This window comes from Galeopterus variegatus, unplaced genomic scaffold, assembly GCF_000696425.1.
Source record: "Galeopterus variegatus unplaced genomic scaffold, G_variegatus-3.0.2 Scaffold6617, whole genome shotgun sequence".
NCBI lineage: Eukaryota > Metazoa > Chordata > Mammalia > Dermoptera > Cynocephalidae > Galeopterus > Galeopterus variegatus.
The window spans coordinates 13,772-29,322 of record NW_007732728.1 but is presented as its reverse complement, the minus strand read 5'-3'; the positions used below and the strand labels follow the sequence as shown (position 1 = coordinate 29,322).

Below are 15,551 nucleotides of genomic sequence, written 5' to 3'. Positions count from 1 at the left end.
GGGGGGGGGGGGGGGGGGGGAGGATTCACGAGAGTATTTTCTCTACTTCTGTTAAATGTCTAAAATTTTCCACAATTAAAAAAAAATATATATGGGCTGGCTGGTTAGCTCAGTTGATTAGAGCATGGTCCTATCTCTTTGGTCTTGGTGGCAGAAGCGAGATGACGAAGGGAATGTCATCGTCTGGAAAATGTCAAAATAAAATGCACACGTTGTACCACCGCTGTGGCTTTAAGGCTTATCATCCTCAGAAGTCAACCTGTGGCAAATGTGGCTACCCTGCCAAGTGCAAGAGAAAATATAACTGGAGTGCCAAGGCTAAAAGATGAAATACCACTGAGACTGGTCGAATGAGGCACCTAAAAATTGTATACAGCAGGTTCAGGCATGGATTCCAAGAAGGAACAACACCTACACTCAAGAGAGCAGCTGTTGCAGCACCCAGTTCATCTTAAGAATATCAAAGATTTGTCATGCAATAAATGTTCTGGTTTTAAAAAATAAAAATAAAAATAAATTTTTAAAAAGAGCATGGTCCTGATAATATCAAGGTCAACAGTTTGATCCCTGTACCAGCCAGCCTCCAAAAAATAAAAAAGAAAAAAGTATGATAAAAAAGACTGGGGAAAAAACCCATGATATTAACATATTTGGGGAAAAGAACTATGAATGATTTTTCTTTTCCATTCTGCTTTTTGTATTTTTCACATTTTCTATGAGTATTGCCTTTATTTTTCTTTTAAAAAAAGATGACCGGTAAGGGGATCTTAACCCTTGATTTGGCGTTGTTAGCACCACGCTCTCCCAAGCAAGCTAACCAGCCATCCCTATATAGGGATCCAAACCCATGGCGGTGGTGTTATCAGCACCACACTCTCCCAAGTGAGCCATGGGCTAGCCCTTATAAGTATTGCCTTTTTAATGGAATACATAAAATAAACCACAGTATTTAAAGAAATGCACATATTCCTTGTATACTAATCTTGGACTCTGGATATTACCTAACTTCTCCAAATAGGCAGACCAAGAGTACCCATAAAGGGGGTCAAAACACCATGACAAAAGCATATCCCATCTGTTTATCAATTAACTACTGTTTCACACACTTTTAGAAAGGCCACTTTGTAAGGACAACTATGGTCTTTAAATATAAACTAGCCAAAAGCACAAACTCACATAAGCTCAAAACAGATTAGAGACTACTTAAGCAAAAATAACCAGTGACACATTCCTCTTCAGAGTTAGGCAGAGTTTGGGTTAAAGACCCTGAATGTGTAATGGTCAGATAGGACACAAGATAGGGATCTACCTCCTCAGCCTTTGGAGCTGCCAGGTAGGGACTTCAGACCAACAGCTCCCAGGCAAACTGCCTTCCGTGGGCCGCCTCCAGTTTTCCCCAGTGATACAATTATTTACCATGTGCCATGATATAAAAAAAGTTTGGGGAGTACTAGTTTAAGCTAGATCTGAGTTGATCATTACTCAAAAGCTAAATAGAAGTATAACGAAAGTCAACACACAGTACAAGGGAATCTTCTAAAAATGCTGGTTATGGAAAAAAGAAGTAACACTCATGTTATAGGTCTACACCATTGCTAATATTTTCTTTCTATCTGCACCCCTTCCCACATCCCACTTAGGAAATCTTAAGGTATATTCCAACAAAACTCAATGAAGTAACCTCAAATATAAATGTTAGCTCAGGGCCAAGCCCGTGGCGCACTCGGGAGAGTGAGGCGCTGAGAGTGCAGCAGCGCTCCCACCGAGGGTTCGGATCCTATATAGGGATGACTGGTGTGCTCACAGCACTCACTGGCTGAGCACAGGGCGGCCGGTCTCAAAAAAGGACAAAATAAATAAATAAATAAATAAATAAATAAATAAATGTTAGCTCAGTGGCACAAAGTTAAATTCTGGAGACAAGAGCAGAATCTGATTCTCTGTGCCAATGCTAAATGTATTTAAGATAAATCTAAAATAAATCCCACTTGTTAAAGTTGAAAGAGAAATACTTTAGGGTCCGTAGATTAGAAGCTTAGAGCTGTAAAGATCTTTTAAAAGACAAAAAACTGTAACCCAAATTATTTCTTAACTTTACAGTGGCTGAACTGGGACTAGATATCCAGGCTCCCAAAGACTGCACTTTCCAGGCCACCTCCAGAGAGTTCCTGCTAATTGCTTCTTTTAATCTCTCTAAAAACCATAAAACAATGTCTAAGTACTTCCTGCTCTTCAAGGAAACGGAATCTCTGGTTAATCTACAACTACCAAATCAGTTTGAGGAGCCTCAATGTAACTTTACGCCACTAATTAACCTTAAATTTGTAATACTTAAACACAAGTTCCTTTATTAGTCAGCCTTTATTTATATTTGTGAAATACTAAGGTAGCCTTTTTGCTCTTGCATAGATGAGGAAATATCCTTAAAAACAAACTATCAAATTCTTTATATGGTTATTTTGTGGGCACATATGGTGATATATCAAAATCTATGTAAATATGCTATGTTTGAACAGAGCTGTACTGTGTAACAATGAAATGAAGACTAATAAAATTTCCTTCCTTGTACTTAGAAAAAAGTTCAGACAAGTGGAGTCCTCAACTAGAATGAGAATGTGAGATTGGTGCGGAAGTGGAAAAATGAACTGCCGAAAATAGTATCAACTGAAAGAGGAAAAGGGAAGAATCCATATAGAGATAAAACAACAAAAGATATGATATTTGCATGAATTCTTTATACCCTGAGAGCAATTCTACCTTAAATTACCAAGTGCCCAGTAGACTCATAGGAGAAACAGTAAAGGACTTGTAACTTCTGTACTCACATTGGCTAAAACTGTACTGTACTTGTACCAAACAAAAAACTATGAGTTCTTTAAACTTCTCTTACAAAGTTTCAACAAGAAAAACCTAACAATTCCTTCTCCAGAAAGAAGTGACATCTGCCTTGGGTAACGTGAAACCCAAGAACACAAGATGTGTCACTAGCAATGATGTCTGAATTGGTTCTTCATTTTGTTTTCTGCCACAAATTCTGCAAGAACAGGTGTAGTTTCTCGAATGCCATAAGGAAAGGTTAAGGTAGAAACAGGTTCTCCCAGCCCCCACACAAAACCATAAAAGTCCTATACCCAAAACAAGTTTATAATTAATACAATGATACAAATTTAAGTCCTGATGTCCAAATTTCAGGGTCCTTGGAAAAAGGGGCTTCATGTACCCAAGTAATATGTGATGTGCAAACTATTCAGTGAAATTAGACCCGGGGTCTGCAGCACATTTGTAAAAGGTAATACTGTAATTCTTTCAGTGTGAAATTTCTCAACTTTTATAGATTTATGCCCTACACGTGAATTTGCAGGGAAAAAAAAAAAAAAAAAACAGAAGGAGAAACAGAGGTTGTTTCCCAATCTCCCTTGGAATTCTCTGCATTTATATCCGTATCACCTGCCTTATTACAGAAATATACAGAAGCCTTCTTTCCCACTCTTTACGAATATATTTACCCCTACCTTCATTCTTTGGACCCTATACTGACAGAAATAAGACAATTCAAAATGTTTAGACACACCTAACACACGCTCATGATGCACTTCCGCCATCTAACAAATATTTGTGAGTTTACTATGTGCCAGGTGTGGAGATTAAAAAAACAAATAAACGAGTCCTCAAGAGACAACAGCATTTGCCAAAGATACATCTTGACCTGCACAACTCATAAATTCAAAAGACAATACAATGCAGGTGAAAAAAGACCACTGAATGTTCCCATGAATGGGGCATGACCTCATTACTGACTACCTAGACTGCAGCAGCCTAGCTGATTTCTCAGCTACCAAGCCCTTTCCTTCTCAATCTGTCTTGCATTCAACTGCTAGATTCATTTCAAGAATTCCACTTTCAAGAGATCTCTGCTCTACTCAAGAAGCTTCAAAGGCTCTCCACTACTTATCGTTTCTAATTCAAACTCTTCCTCAACTTAAAGTCTTCTATAGGCTAGCTCCATCTGTTCAACTTTGTTCTATGCTCACCACGGCTCGGCTCCCTTCTGCCAATCCCTTTTGGAGGAGTAGGACCCAAACCTAATTCAACTACCTCCTCTCTTACTCCTTAGGCAACCTTCATTCTAAGCAGTCTTAAAAATTTGTTCCCTCTATCATCAGTACAGATCTCTTAGTTTTCAGAACTCTGCATTAGCTTTCTTCTTAACAAATGGCAGGTGTATCCCAAGCTATTTTTAACATTACCATCCCAAACAGATGTTCATCGTTCCAGCTACCCCTTAGTGCAATCAGAGGGAAGTCGCCTGCAGTTCGGACATGGGCGTCCCAACATCGCATCTTGTGGGCAGGGTTTGGGGCGGTTACAAACCATGGAGGAGAAAAATCAAGGAGGCAAAAGGAAGAAGAGGTCTGTGCTAGGTACTCAGTCTTTTCTTTGGGAAGTGTAAGGAGAGTAGGGGGGAGGAGACCCCAAGAAATGAATTCTTGAGGAAGGACAGAAGAAACCTGTAGTGCTCCCTAGGTGGGAAATATGGGCCCTTGTATAATGGAAAGGGCCGTCGTCTTTGGGAAAGAACAGGTTACAACATGAAACAAAGGGGCTGGGGGTGGAAGGTGAGGGGTGGAGAGGAGAGAGATCCGGGCATCTCCGGAGGTCGAGTGGTAAGGAAACGCGAGGGGACACGACACTTCCCTAAGAGGACTGGCCGAACACCGGGGATGCGGTTGCTAAGAGGGACGAGGTAGGTGTCTAGGAAGGCTCTGGGGCGAGCGCTTATGGGGTATCTCTTCTAACAAGGCGCGAGGGCGTTTTCGAGTGGGATCGTGTTTGGGGAGAAACGCTTCCCAGGGCATAACTCTCCGAGAACGGAAATCTTGGAGAAGAGAAAAAGTTAAAGCGCTGAGGTTCCGAGTCCCGGCCGGGCTTCCCTACTTACTCACCGCGTCTCCTCCGAACGCTACCGCTCCAGTTGCAGTTACGGATCGGCGCAACCGCACTGAGCGCGCAGCGCCCCTACGTGATCGCCCGGGCCCCGCCCTCTCACGTGATCCGCAGAGCCCACCCATTCCCGCCTCCCGCTGGTCGCTCTTCTCCACGTGGTCTTGGCTCGCCCCTCCCATCTCGGCAAGATGGCAGCGGCCGGCTGCAGTGCTCCGGGCCTCTGGGTCCGGGGTACCGGGCAGCGTTTGGGGAGTCTCTTCACTCTCGTTTCAAAGCCATTTTGTTCCGCCGCTGCTGCCTCTAGGCCCCTGGATGCCCTGCGACTAGCGGAGAGGCTCCGAGCCCAGAAACGGGAACAAAAGACCAAGATCGTGTCGGTGAGTCTTGGAGGAACATAACTTCAAGAGGCATTGTTTTCCTTGGCGGGCAGTGAGGTAGGAGGTGCTCTGGTGGCAAGTAGGTAAAATGTCGGGCACATATGGTGGGAGAATGGAAAGAAAGCGGAGGGGAGAGATCAGTAGGGGTACGGAGTCTTCCAGTGGTCTGGGTCTTTAGCTTCTGCGGGGCTCGGTCCAAACCACCGTACCGCTACTCCCAGATTGCTCGAGGAAGGCGCGAATCGATTGCAGAGATACAGTCATTCCCTACCCCAATTCTCAGCTAGACCTTATTGAAGGGTTCTTCACAGCTTCCCCCACCGCTTTTTCACCAGGCCTTTCCCACCGCTCCTTCTCTCCCCGTAGGTACCCACAAACCCTGTTCAGCGGAGGGTGCAAGAATTAGTGCGGTTCACACAGCAGCTGCAGCGAGTCCACCCCAACGTGCTTGCTAAGGCATTGAGCCGAGGGATTCTCCACCAGGACAAGGACCTTGTGGTCATCGATAAGCCCTACGGTCTCCCCGTACATGGTAAGGACCAGGTGGCAAAGGGAGAGGAATCTGCTGCTGCTTTCTGCTACACCTAGGGACGACTCTGACATTACTTGTAGGGCACTCCGAAGCCTTGACTTCAAATTGATTAAACCGTTGTAGAGTATTATCCTATATAAGGCACTACTGAGGACACAGATGAATAATACAGTGTCCACCTTCCCAACATCTGACAGATAGCAGTGATTCACTGAATGCTCTATGTGCAGACTCCCACTGAGATTGCTATAGAGAAATACAGAGGCAGTGTGGTTCTTGTATTCAGGTTATTTCCTTTCAAAACTGGGAAATAGGAAAATAATACGCAAGAAAAAAAGGAGGGTGTTGGAGTATATCTAACAAACCTCACAGTGCCTGGAACTTAACGGACACTCATATGTCTTTGAATAATTGTTGAATGTAGTTGTTAGAACAGCTGAGGTTGAGTCAAGAAAGACTGATAGGAAAAATACTTTTGAGAAAGAATTTTGCAGAGGTAAATGCATATTTTAGTTAGAAGGTAGTTGTATTGGTCCGTTTCCGTTGCTTATAACAGAATGACCTGCAATTGGGTGATTTATAAGAAAATGGAATTTACTGCTTACAGTTTGTGAGGCTCGGAAGTCCAAAGTCCAGGGAACACATCTGGTGAGAGCCTTGGTGGTGGCGACAGCGACGGCAGGGTATCACATTGTGAATGGAGCAGAGAGAGAGCAAGAGACAGAAGTGTGGTACAGGCTAGAATTAAGAACCACTATCCCATCAACTCTCAATATTCTAAGTTCCAAAGCTTTTAAAGTCCTCAGAACCATGCCCCTGACCACCATTTTTAATCCATTCACTACTGCATGGTCCTACAATCTAATAACCTCTTCAGGGCTCCACCTTTCAATTACCATAATAGGATTTCCCACCGTCTCAACAGTCACAGTGGGGGCCAAGTTTCTAATACATAAAGCCTGGGGGACACAATTCAAGCATTGATGAGTTTTGGGGGGACATAATTCAGTCCACCATAGTAGTGCTTTTGGGGGATTATGGAGAAGTTTGTGCATAAAGACCAGAAATTAAATCAGACATCAGCAGGTGCTTTATATGATTTTTTTCTCTTGATTCTCACAACAGCTACTTGCCTTCCCATTCCCCAGTGAAATTATTTTCCAGATATTTATATTTTATAGATGAGAAAACAAAGTAGGAAAGGTAAGTAATCTTTCCATTGTCAAATGGCTAGTTAGGACAGTACATAGAATTTAACCCAGGAATGTCTAACCCCAGAGCCCAGCCTGTTAACCACTTTCTGTAATGCCTCAGGAGGACCTTGTGGTCTTGCAAAGTATGTCTGAGGAGAAAGCCACATGCTTTAGGACAATGCTTCTCAAAATTTAATATGTTTATAAATCACTTGGACAGCTTGTTTAAATGCATATTCTGACTTAGGTTGAGGGCCTGAGATTAATTTCTAGCAGGCTCTGTGTGCATACCTAGGTTACTAGTCCCTGGTCCACACTTAGTAGTAAGGCTTTAGAAAATATTGACAGTTTATCCAGTAAGGGATTTTTTTTTCCCCAAGAAGAGTTCTTTGGTGAGATCTTTTCCTGGCCACTTAGACCTCTGGCTTTTCCTTTCATAGGTGGCCCTGGAGTCCAGCTCTGCATCAGTGATGTACTTCCTATCCTGGCAAAGATACTTCATGGTCACAAGGCAGAGCCCTTGCATCTGTGCCACCGGCTGGACAAGGAGACCACAGGCGTAATGGTGTTGGCTTGGGAGAAGGAAGTGGCACATCAAGTCCAAGAATTGTTTAGAACCCGTCAGGTGTCAAAGAAGTACTGGTATGAGGCCCATGCAGTAGAGGGGGTGTAATGGAGGCATCTGTTTCCTCTATTCATCTGTCACACAGCAGAGCTCCTGTTAATGGAAGGCACTGCACTGGGATCCGTGAGGATATAAAGAGGATATGAAACAGCTTTGGTGCTTAGAATATTGACAGTTGATAGGATAGTGACTCTTAATTCTGGCTGTACAACAAAATTATCAAAAATGAATTGTACAAGTAATATACGGTTTCATTCCTGTGCTAAAGTAGCCGAACAGCAAAGATAAAGCAAAAAACTCCTGGAGAATCCACCCACTCTGCCATTTTAGTCCCTTCCCTTAAGGCAGCAACCACTGGAATCAGTTTTGTTGTTACTTCTCTGGTCCTCACTCAGTGCATTTACATGTGTGTCTAGTATATATAGTATGTGTGTATCTACACACCCACACGTATTTATATATATCTTATTGTACAACTTACATTGTACTTTTTTCCGCACTTAACTCTATGTCTTGGTGATGTTTCTATGTTAGTGTATATAGGTCTACCTCAGTTTTTTAATAGAAAAAGGATACACCAACATATAAGAAACTCCCCATCTACTCAATACCCTTCCCCAGAGGCAGTCACTATTACCAATGTCTTGTGTAAATTTCCAGTTATACTGGGCATATATAAGCATATCATTGTATGGCAACATATTTTACACACTGCTTTGCATGCTGCTGTTTGCACTTGGATGGTGTGTATCTTGGAGAGCATTTTGCATTGTACATTTAGAGCTGTCTCCTTTTTAATAGCTCTGTGGTATTCCACTTTGTGGACGGATATGTAGGTAATTTCTCATTTTTCACAACCTATTGCAAAGAATATGTGAATATATCTTTAGGATAAATTCCTAGAAATGGAATTGTAGGGTTGAAGGATGTGCATGTTTAAAATTTTAATAGTGCCCACATTGCTCTCCAAAAAGATTATGTCAGTTTATACTCCCACCAGTAGTAGTGAGTACCCACCTGCCCTTCAGCTGACCAAAGCATTTTTAAAAGGTTTGCCACTCTGGGTAAAAAAAAATATTTTCTATTTCCCTGTGTAACAGTGATACTGGGTGTCTTTTTTCGTATTTGTTGGATGTTTGGGTTTCCCTTTCTAGAAGTAGACTATTTCTTTTGCCTATTTTTTCCTTGGGTTGTTTATTTTCTATTTGATTTGTAAGTATTCTTTTTATATTTTGGATGTTAGTCCTTTTTGTATTACAGATTTTGCATATACTTTGTCATCTGGGGAACCCTTTAAAAATCTGTATGCTTAATATACCCACAGGTATTGTGATTCATAAGTCTGGAGTGTATGGGGATTGGCATCTATATTTTTTAAAAGTTCCACAAATGCCTCTGATGTACAATCAAGTTTAAGAACTATAATAAGAATCTATGGATAATGGAGGAATTTAATATAGTAGTTAAGAGCTCAAAAAGATCTGTGTCCCACTCTTAGCTGTGTCATTTACCAGCTGTGGGAACTTGGGCAAGTTATTAAGCTTCTAAGCTTTGTTTTCTTTATATAAAAAATGGGAATAATTGGATTGGATTGATGAGATAGCTAAATGAGATAATGCATGTGAAGTGTTTAACACAGTTCCCAGCTCATAGTAAGAACACAGAAAATAGAGATATATATACAAGTAATCAAAATATAAGGCTAAAAAATATGTTATACTATTTGTGAAAATTGTCCGTGAAGGTTCAAAATTGGTAACCATTCTTGGTGTCAGTCTTCATGAAGGAGTTAAAATCAATTAATTGGGTCTTGATGAATGAATAGGGTTTAATAGGAAAGATGGAGAAATGTCTTCTAGATTGTGGGAGTGGCATACACAAAGGAGTTAGGCTTGCAGTCCTGTTTGGAGTGGGGATGGTAGGAGATAATGCTGGAAGGGTAGTCTGGAACCCAGTTAATGAGGGTTTTAAATATTGAGTGCAGGAAGTAGAAGTTGAAAGTAGAACATAGTAGGCAAATGATTAGCATTGCTGACTTATTATGATAGCAGACTTATTATAATTACATGTCTGAATCTTCTTGCTAACGTTTGAATTCCTTGAGAGCAGGGATTTTTTTTTGGCAGCTGCTAGAGCAGGGATTTTTGTCTTGTTCATCTACATAGAGTTAATACCTACCTAAATCAGTGCCTTACCCATTCAAGAATATTCACTGATTGAGCATTGTTTGAATTCCTTGAGAGCAGGGATTTTTTTTTGGCAGCTGCTAGAGCAGGGATTTTTGTCTTGTTCATCTACGTAGAGTTAATACCTACCTAAATCAGTGCCTTACCCATTCAAGAATATTCACTGATTGAGCATTTTTGAGTGGTAGTGTATGTCATTAGGAAGAGTAATCTAGTAGTCACATAAGTTGTATCAGATAGCAGTCCAAACTGCCACCAACCTGAAGCGGGGTGTCCAGGGTTTGAAATAGTGTGTCCAAGTGGGCTTTTGACCCCTCGGTCAGTGCTTCTGCCATAGGCCACCAGGTATTCAGGAGGACTCCTTTGTGTCTGACCTAAAAGAGACATAAATTTAAGGATGGGTTAAAAACAGTTTTCTACCTGCCTGGGATGTGATGAGAGGGAGACCACTAACAAAAGTGACTTGGAACGAGTTGTTGAATTGTGGTTGTGGTTTCTGTGACTTCTTTGGGCACAGTTTCTAACTGTTTGACCTACGTGGCAAGTAGGGCAGGAGTGGCCCTGTGAGTTTTCAGTAGGTTCATTTATTCATTTATTCATTTGTTCATTTAGTATGCCATCAGAACCTACCATCTTCTATTTTAAAAAGAAAAACAAGGTACAAAACTATATTTTCCTAACTTTATCTTAACTGTATATATCCAGTTTTAAAGGCTGGAATGAAAGACTATGTTATGAATATAATTTTTTTTGTCTTCTGCCGTCCCCAAATATTGTACAATTAGCATGCATGACCTTAGTAGTAAAAAAAGATATGCTTGCAATTAAGAAGTATCCAGCTCTCAGGCTAAGCACTATACCAAGAGAATCGTTTGGGACCCTCCGATCATAAGAAATGACTGCATTAGTACAGAAGGTCTAGTGTGAAATTCTCTAAGCGGCCAAATTCATGGAGCTCTTCTCTTGATTCTGTGGCTAAGGCAGTGATCTGCATGTCACCCTCAGGGCCATCACTGTGCGTGTCCCTGTGCCCTCAGCAGGAGTTGTGGATATCCCCATCATTGAGAAGGAGGTGCAAGGCCAGCAGCAACACCACAAGGTGGGTGAACTGCCTCCCCGAGACATGGGTTTCTGCTTTTCCTTGGAAATCATATCCTGATCTCTTTGACTTCAGATGACGCTGTCCCCAAGCTACCGCATGGACAATGGGAAAATGGTGAAAAGACGGACCAGCCGGAATGCACACCTCGCTGTAACTCAGTACCAGGTGCTAAGCAGCACTCTGTCCTCTGCCCTTGTGGAGCTCCAGCCTGTTACTGGTGAGCATGCCACTACACTGCAGTGGGATGGCAAAACCCTGTGCTTCCAAGCTTTGCCCCTGCTGGGTTCTGCCTTCATTCTGAGCAGCTGGCACTGTGGGTAGGCTGAGGTTGCAGCTGACTTGTGTGAGACTGTGCTTCTGATACTAATCTGAGGCCAGAGCTCCCATAGGAATAATTGTAGGTAGCAGAAGAATACAAAGTTTAAATATCTTTATTTAAAAATGTGTATCCTCCTTTTATAATGATGAGTTAAAAAAAAGAAAATGTATGTCCTCCTTTTTATAGTGGTGAGTTAAAAAAAGAAAAAAGGAAAAAAAATGTGCCAAGTGGTTCCTCAAAGAATTAAACGTAGAATTACCGTATGATCTAGGAAGTCCGCTTCTGGATATATACCTTAAAGCACTGAAAGCAGAGACTCAAACACATGCTTGTACACTCATGTTCATAGCAGTATGACTCACAGTAGCCAAAAAGTGGAGACAATCCAAATGTTTATTGATGGGTGAATAGAGAGGCAAGATGTTGTATATAATGTACAATAGAATATTATTTTTAGCCTTAAAAGAATTTTAAAGGAAAGGAAATTCTGACACATGGTCCAACATGTATGAACCTTGAAGACATTATGCTCAGTGAAATAAGCCAGACACAAAAGGACAAATACTGTATGATTCTACTTATGTGAGGTACCTAAAATAATGAAATTCATAGAGACAGAAAATAGAGTGCTGGTTGCCAAAAGCTTGGTGAGGGGCATGAAGGGAGCAGAGAGGAATAGAGTATTGTTTAGTGGGTACAGAATTTCAGTTTGTTAAGATGAGAAAGTTCTAGAGATGAATGGTGGTAATGGTTGCAAAACAGTGCCAACGTATTTAATGCCATGGAACTGTACACTTAAAAATGGTTAAAATGGGAAATTTTATGTATTTTTTACTACAATTTAAAAATGTGCAAAACGATATTTATCATTATATAGTAAAATTATTTTTACAAAGTTAGGGTAACGGTAGACAGTAAGTTCATGATGATGGTTATCTGGTGGAAAGAGGGAACTGTGATGGCAAGGGATATGTTGAGTATTTATAATATTTCTTAAGCTGGCTGGTGGTATATAGCTTATAGTTTGTCATGTTATTCTTTATACCTTATGGTAGACAGTAAGTTCATGATGATGGTTATCTGGTGGAAAGAGGGAACTGTGATGGCAAGGGATATGTTGAGTATTTATAATATTTATTTCTTAAGCTGGCTGGTGGTATATAGCTTATAGTTTGTCATGTTATTCTTTATACCTTACTGTAGTTGGGACTTTGCCAGTTTACTTTGCTTTGTTTTAGTATGATTTAAAGCAGATGCCAGCACTGGTATTGTTCCTGTAGCTCCTCTAAGTTCTCTCTCTCTGTCTCTCCTTTTTTAAGGAATAAAACATCAGCTTCGAGTTCACCTGTCTTTTGGGTTGGATTGTCCAGTCCTTGGTGATCACAAGTACTCAGACTGGAATAGATTGGCCCCACAGGTAATATTGGTTTGACCCGATGTGCAACAGAAAAAGAGAGAGAATGTACACTTTCCCTTGGTTAAAACCCTGGAGCGAATCTGCAAAGATGTGTTGATTGTCTTCAGATTTGGTACCATCCTGGTTATCTAGCTTTTAGAGAAATTCAGAAGCAGTTAGTTACTGTCTTCACAGAGCTGCAGGATCTATTAGCAAAACCTTACTGTTTCATTTGTTTAGTGTCGGGATTTGTTGGGAGGTTGTGGGCAAGGGGAGGAGTCTTTCTGAAGGCTGAAAGCGGCCTTTTGTGCTACTGCTGAAGAACCATGGTGGACTCTTTCATCGTTTGATGTTACAGCCCCTTTTCTTGGAATGCCAGAGTATTGGCCAATAGGAGCATCTTTTGTGTGGACATTTTTCTCCTACCTGGGTTCTGAACCCTTGCTAGATATGCCCCTGAGGCAGGCTGTCCATTACTGTGCCTTCTGAGGGGTTAGTGTTGGTTCCCTGTAAGTGGAAGTCTTCTGACCCTGCACGCTGGTCCAGGATGGACTGTTGGCCTTGCTCTCAAGGGTCTGTCTTTTCTTTGTATAGAAGCTGTCTGTTGGCATCCTAAAGAGGCTGGGGCTGCAACAGTCGAAGGCCCGCCACGTCCCCCTTCACCTGCATGCCCGGCAACTGGTCCTACCTGCCGTGGGGTCCAGGAAGGAGGAACTCAACTTGGTGTGCAAGCTTCCTCGCTTCTTTGTACACTCCCTGAGGCGTCTGGGTTTAGAGATGCCAGATCAGGATCAAAATGGGGGCAATGAAGCTGGGCCACTGGGAGCATAGTGAAGACTGTTGGGCAGTTTGGCCCCGAACTCTTCCCTTTGTTTAATGGACTCTGCTGGCTTCTCCCTTAGAACAGACTCCAGAAGAGCCAGGTGGGATAAGTTAAAGAGACTCAGCTACTTCAGAGATTTTCATGGAGAATAAAGTCGATGTACTGACAGTTTGGCCATGCTGTGGAAAAGCCTGCTGAAAGTCTCCTTGCCACAGGCTCTCCTTACTGAGAAGGAAGAGAGCCCGGGCCAGGCAGATTGGGGCAGATATGGTCACGAACTGTTTTCATCCAACAGCAAAGCTCTTGAGCTATCAGGAAGGTTCTCGTGGTTGGAAGGAACGTAATGGTTAAACACATGTATCAAGGAGGTGTCAGTGGCAGGCAGGTAACATAACTGAGGGAAACTGGCAAGGTATAAGGCAGTAGTGGGGATAGCAAGCCCAGGAGCACACAGACAGTCTGACAATTGTTTAGCTCCAGCTGGTCGTTTTCATGTGGAAATGAATTTTCTCACTTTTTTCAGAGAATCAGGAAACCCAGATATTTATATGAGTAAACATCTCCCAGTGTATTGCCAACTAAATCAAATTTTAAAAGACAGGCAACCAAACAAATAATATTTGCAAGTTGAATTTGGTCTGCAGATTACCAGTTTGTAATCTGTGTTTAATGAATGGTGTAGAAGTTTGGGGAAAGGTGCCATCTTGAAAGTTCTGGATTGATGGTTGGTATTTTAGCTGCATGTAGTATCTGTCCTTTCTAGGATAGGAAGTAGCTTTGGTTGATCCAAAAATGTGTGGTTATAAGGGTGCTGCTGTTCAAAGAAATCTTTGTTTTGGGGGCTGGCCAGTTAAAGCTCATTTGGGAGAGCATGGTGCTAACACCAAGGTCAATGGTTCAGATCTCCATACGTCCAGCTGCCAAAAAGCAAACAAAATCTTTGTTATGGAAGCACACCTCCTGTTCTGGGGTCTCAGGAAGGAGGTGGCTGTGCTGAACAGCACTAGGGGTGGAAATTACCTTGGTGTCCTGCTCAGTTGATCTATCTAGCTCCCATGTTGTTTCTTGGAAACAATACAATCTTGCAGACAAGTGCACTTCACACAACTTTGGGCTGAGTTGAAGAAAGTTGGAGTGACAGCACAATCAGGGATATGCCCCAGACAGCCTTTATGTGTTCCTTCTGTATTGATGACACAGCTTTCCAAACCCCTCCCCGGTTTCCATGATACCTATTACCACATAATAAGTTTAACTTTAAAAGCACAGATGAGATGACTATATTTGTTTATATAAGCAATCAGGGATATGCCCCAGACAGCCTTTATGTGTTCCTTCTGTATTGATGACACAGCTTTCCAAACCCCTCCCCGGTTTCCATGATACCTTTTACCACATAATAAGTTTAACTTTAAAAGCACAGATGAGATGACTATATTTGTTTATATAAGGCATAAATATTTTGGCTGTTATTTCAATTTCTAGTAAACCATGCTTAAGATGAAGGGACAAGAATGTGATGCTCAGGAAATACTGTTGTGTTGACTTTGATTCAGGGAGACAGATGAACAGAAATGCCCACAAGAATGGAGAACTGTGGAAGAGCAGATGATGGAAATAAAAGTTAAATTGGAAAATGTAGACAAGGAGCTAGTACAGTCAATCATGTGTGGCTTAACAACGGGGACATAGTCTGAGACATGGTTAGGCAGTTCCGCCTTTGTGTGTATGTCACAGAGCATACTTACCCAAACCTAAATGGTACAGCCTGCTACCCACCTCCGGCTTCATTATAATCTTAGGGGACCGCCATCATCTATGTGGTCTGTTGTTGGCCAAAAGATATGTGATGCATGCATGATTTTACAGCAGTACACTTGGGAAAGTGACGTATGATTTATGTCCTTATATTTCTTGGTCTCCTCTCTGATGCAAATCTACATTCTTTAATTTGGCAAACTGAATATTTGCTAGGTTGAAAGTATGTGAGGTGTTCAGTTACCTCAAGGAGATTCTTTTTAGCTGAGAAGCTTTGATTAGCTCATTTGTAAATA

The 15,551-nt window shown here is 41.7% G+C and overlaps 2 protein-coding genes across 3 annotated transcripts in view; one reads left to right on the top strand and one right to left on the bottom strand.

The window, feature by feature from the left end:
* FAM118B (family with sequence similarity 118, member B) overlaps positions 1 to 4,998 on the bottom strand; it is a 54,794-nt gene extending 49,796 nt beyond the window's left edge. For both annotated transcript variants that reach the window (XM_008591080.1, XM_008591081.1), the window contains exon 1: positions 4,944 to 4,998. The gene's annotated coding sequence lies outside the window, so the exon portion shown is untranslated. The remainder of the gene's footprint in view (positions 1 to 4,943) is intronic.
* Positions 4,999 to 5,132: 134 nt separating this feature from the next.
* RPUSD4 (RNA pseudouridylate synthase domain containing 4) lies at positions 5,133 to 13,665 on the top strand. The gene is made up of 7 exons (XM_008591079.1): positions 5,133 to 5,321; positions 5,688 to 5,853; positions 7,487 to 7,688; positions 10,863 to 10,956; positions 11,032 to 11,176; positions 12,598 to 12,695; positions 13,269 to 13,665. The coding sequence occupies exons 1-7, from the start codon at positions 5,133 to 5,135 to the stop codon at positions 13,503 to 13,505; spliced, it is 1,131 nt and encodes a 376-aa protein (XP_008589301.1). The 3' UTR covers positions 13,506 to 13,665.
* The last annotated feature ends 1,886 nt before the right edge of the window (positions 13,666 to 15,551 follow it).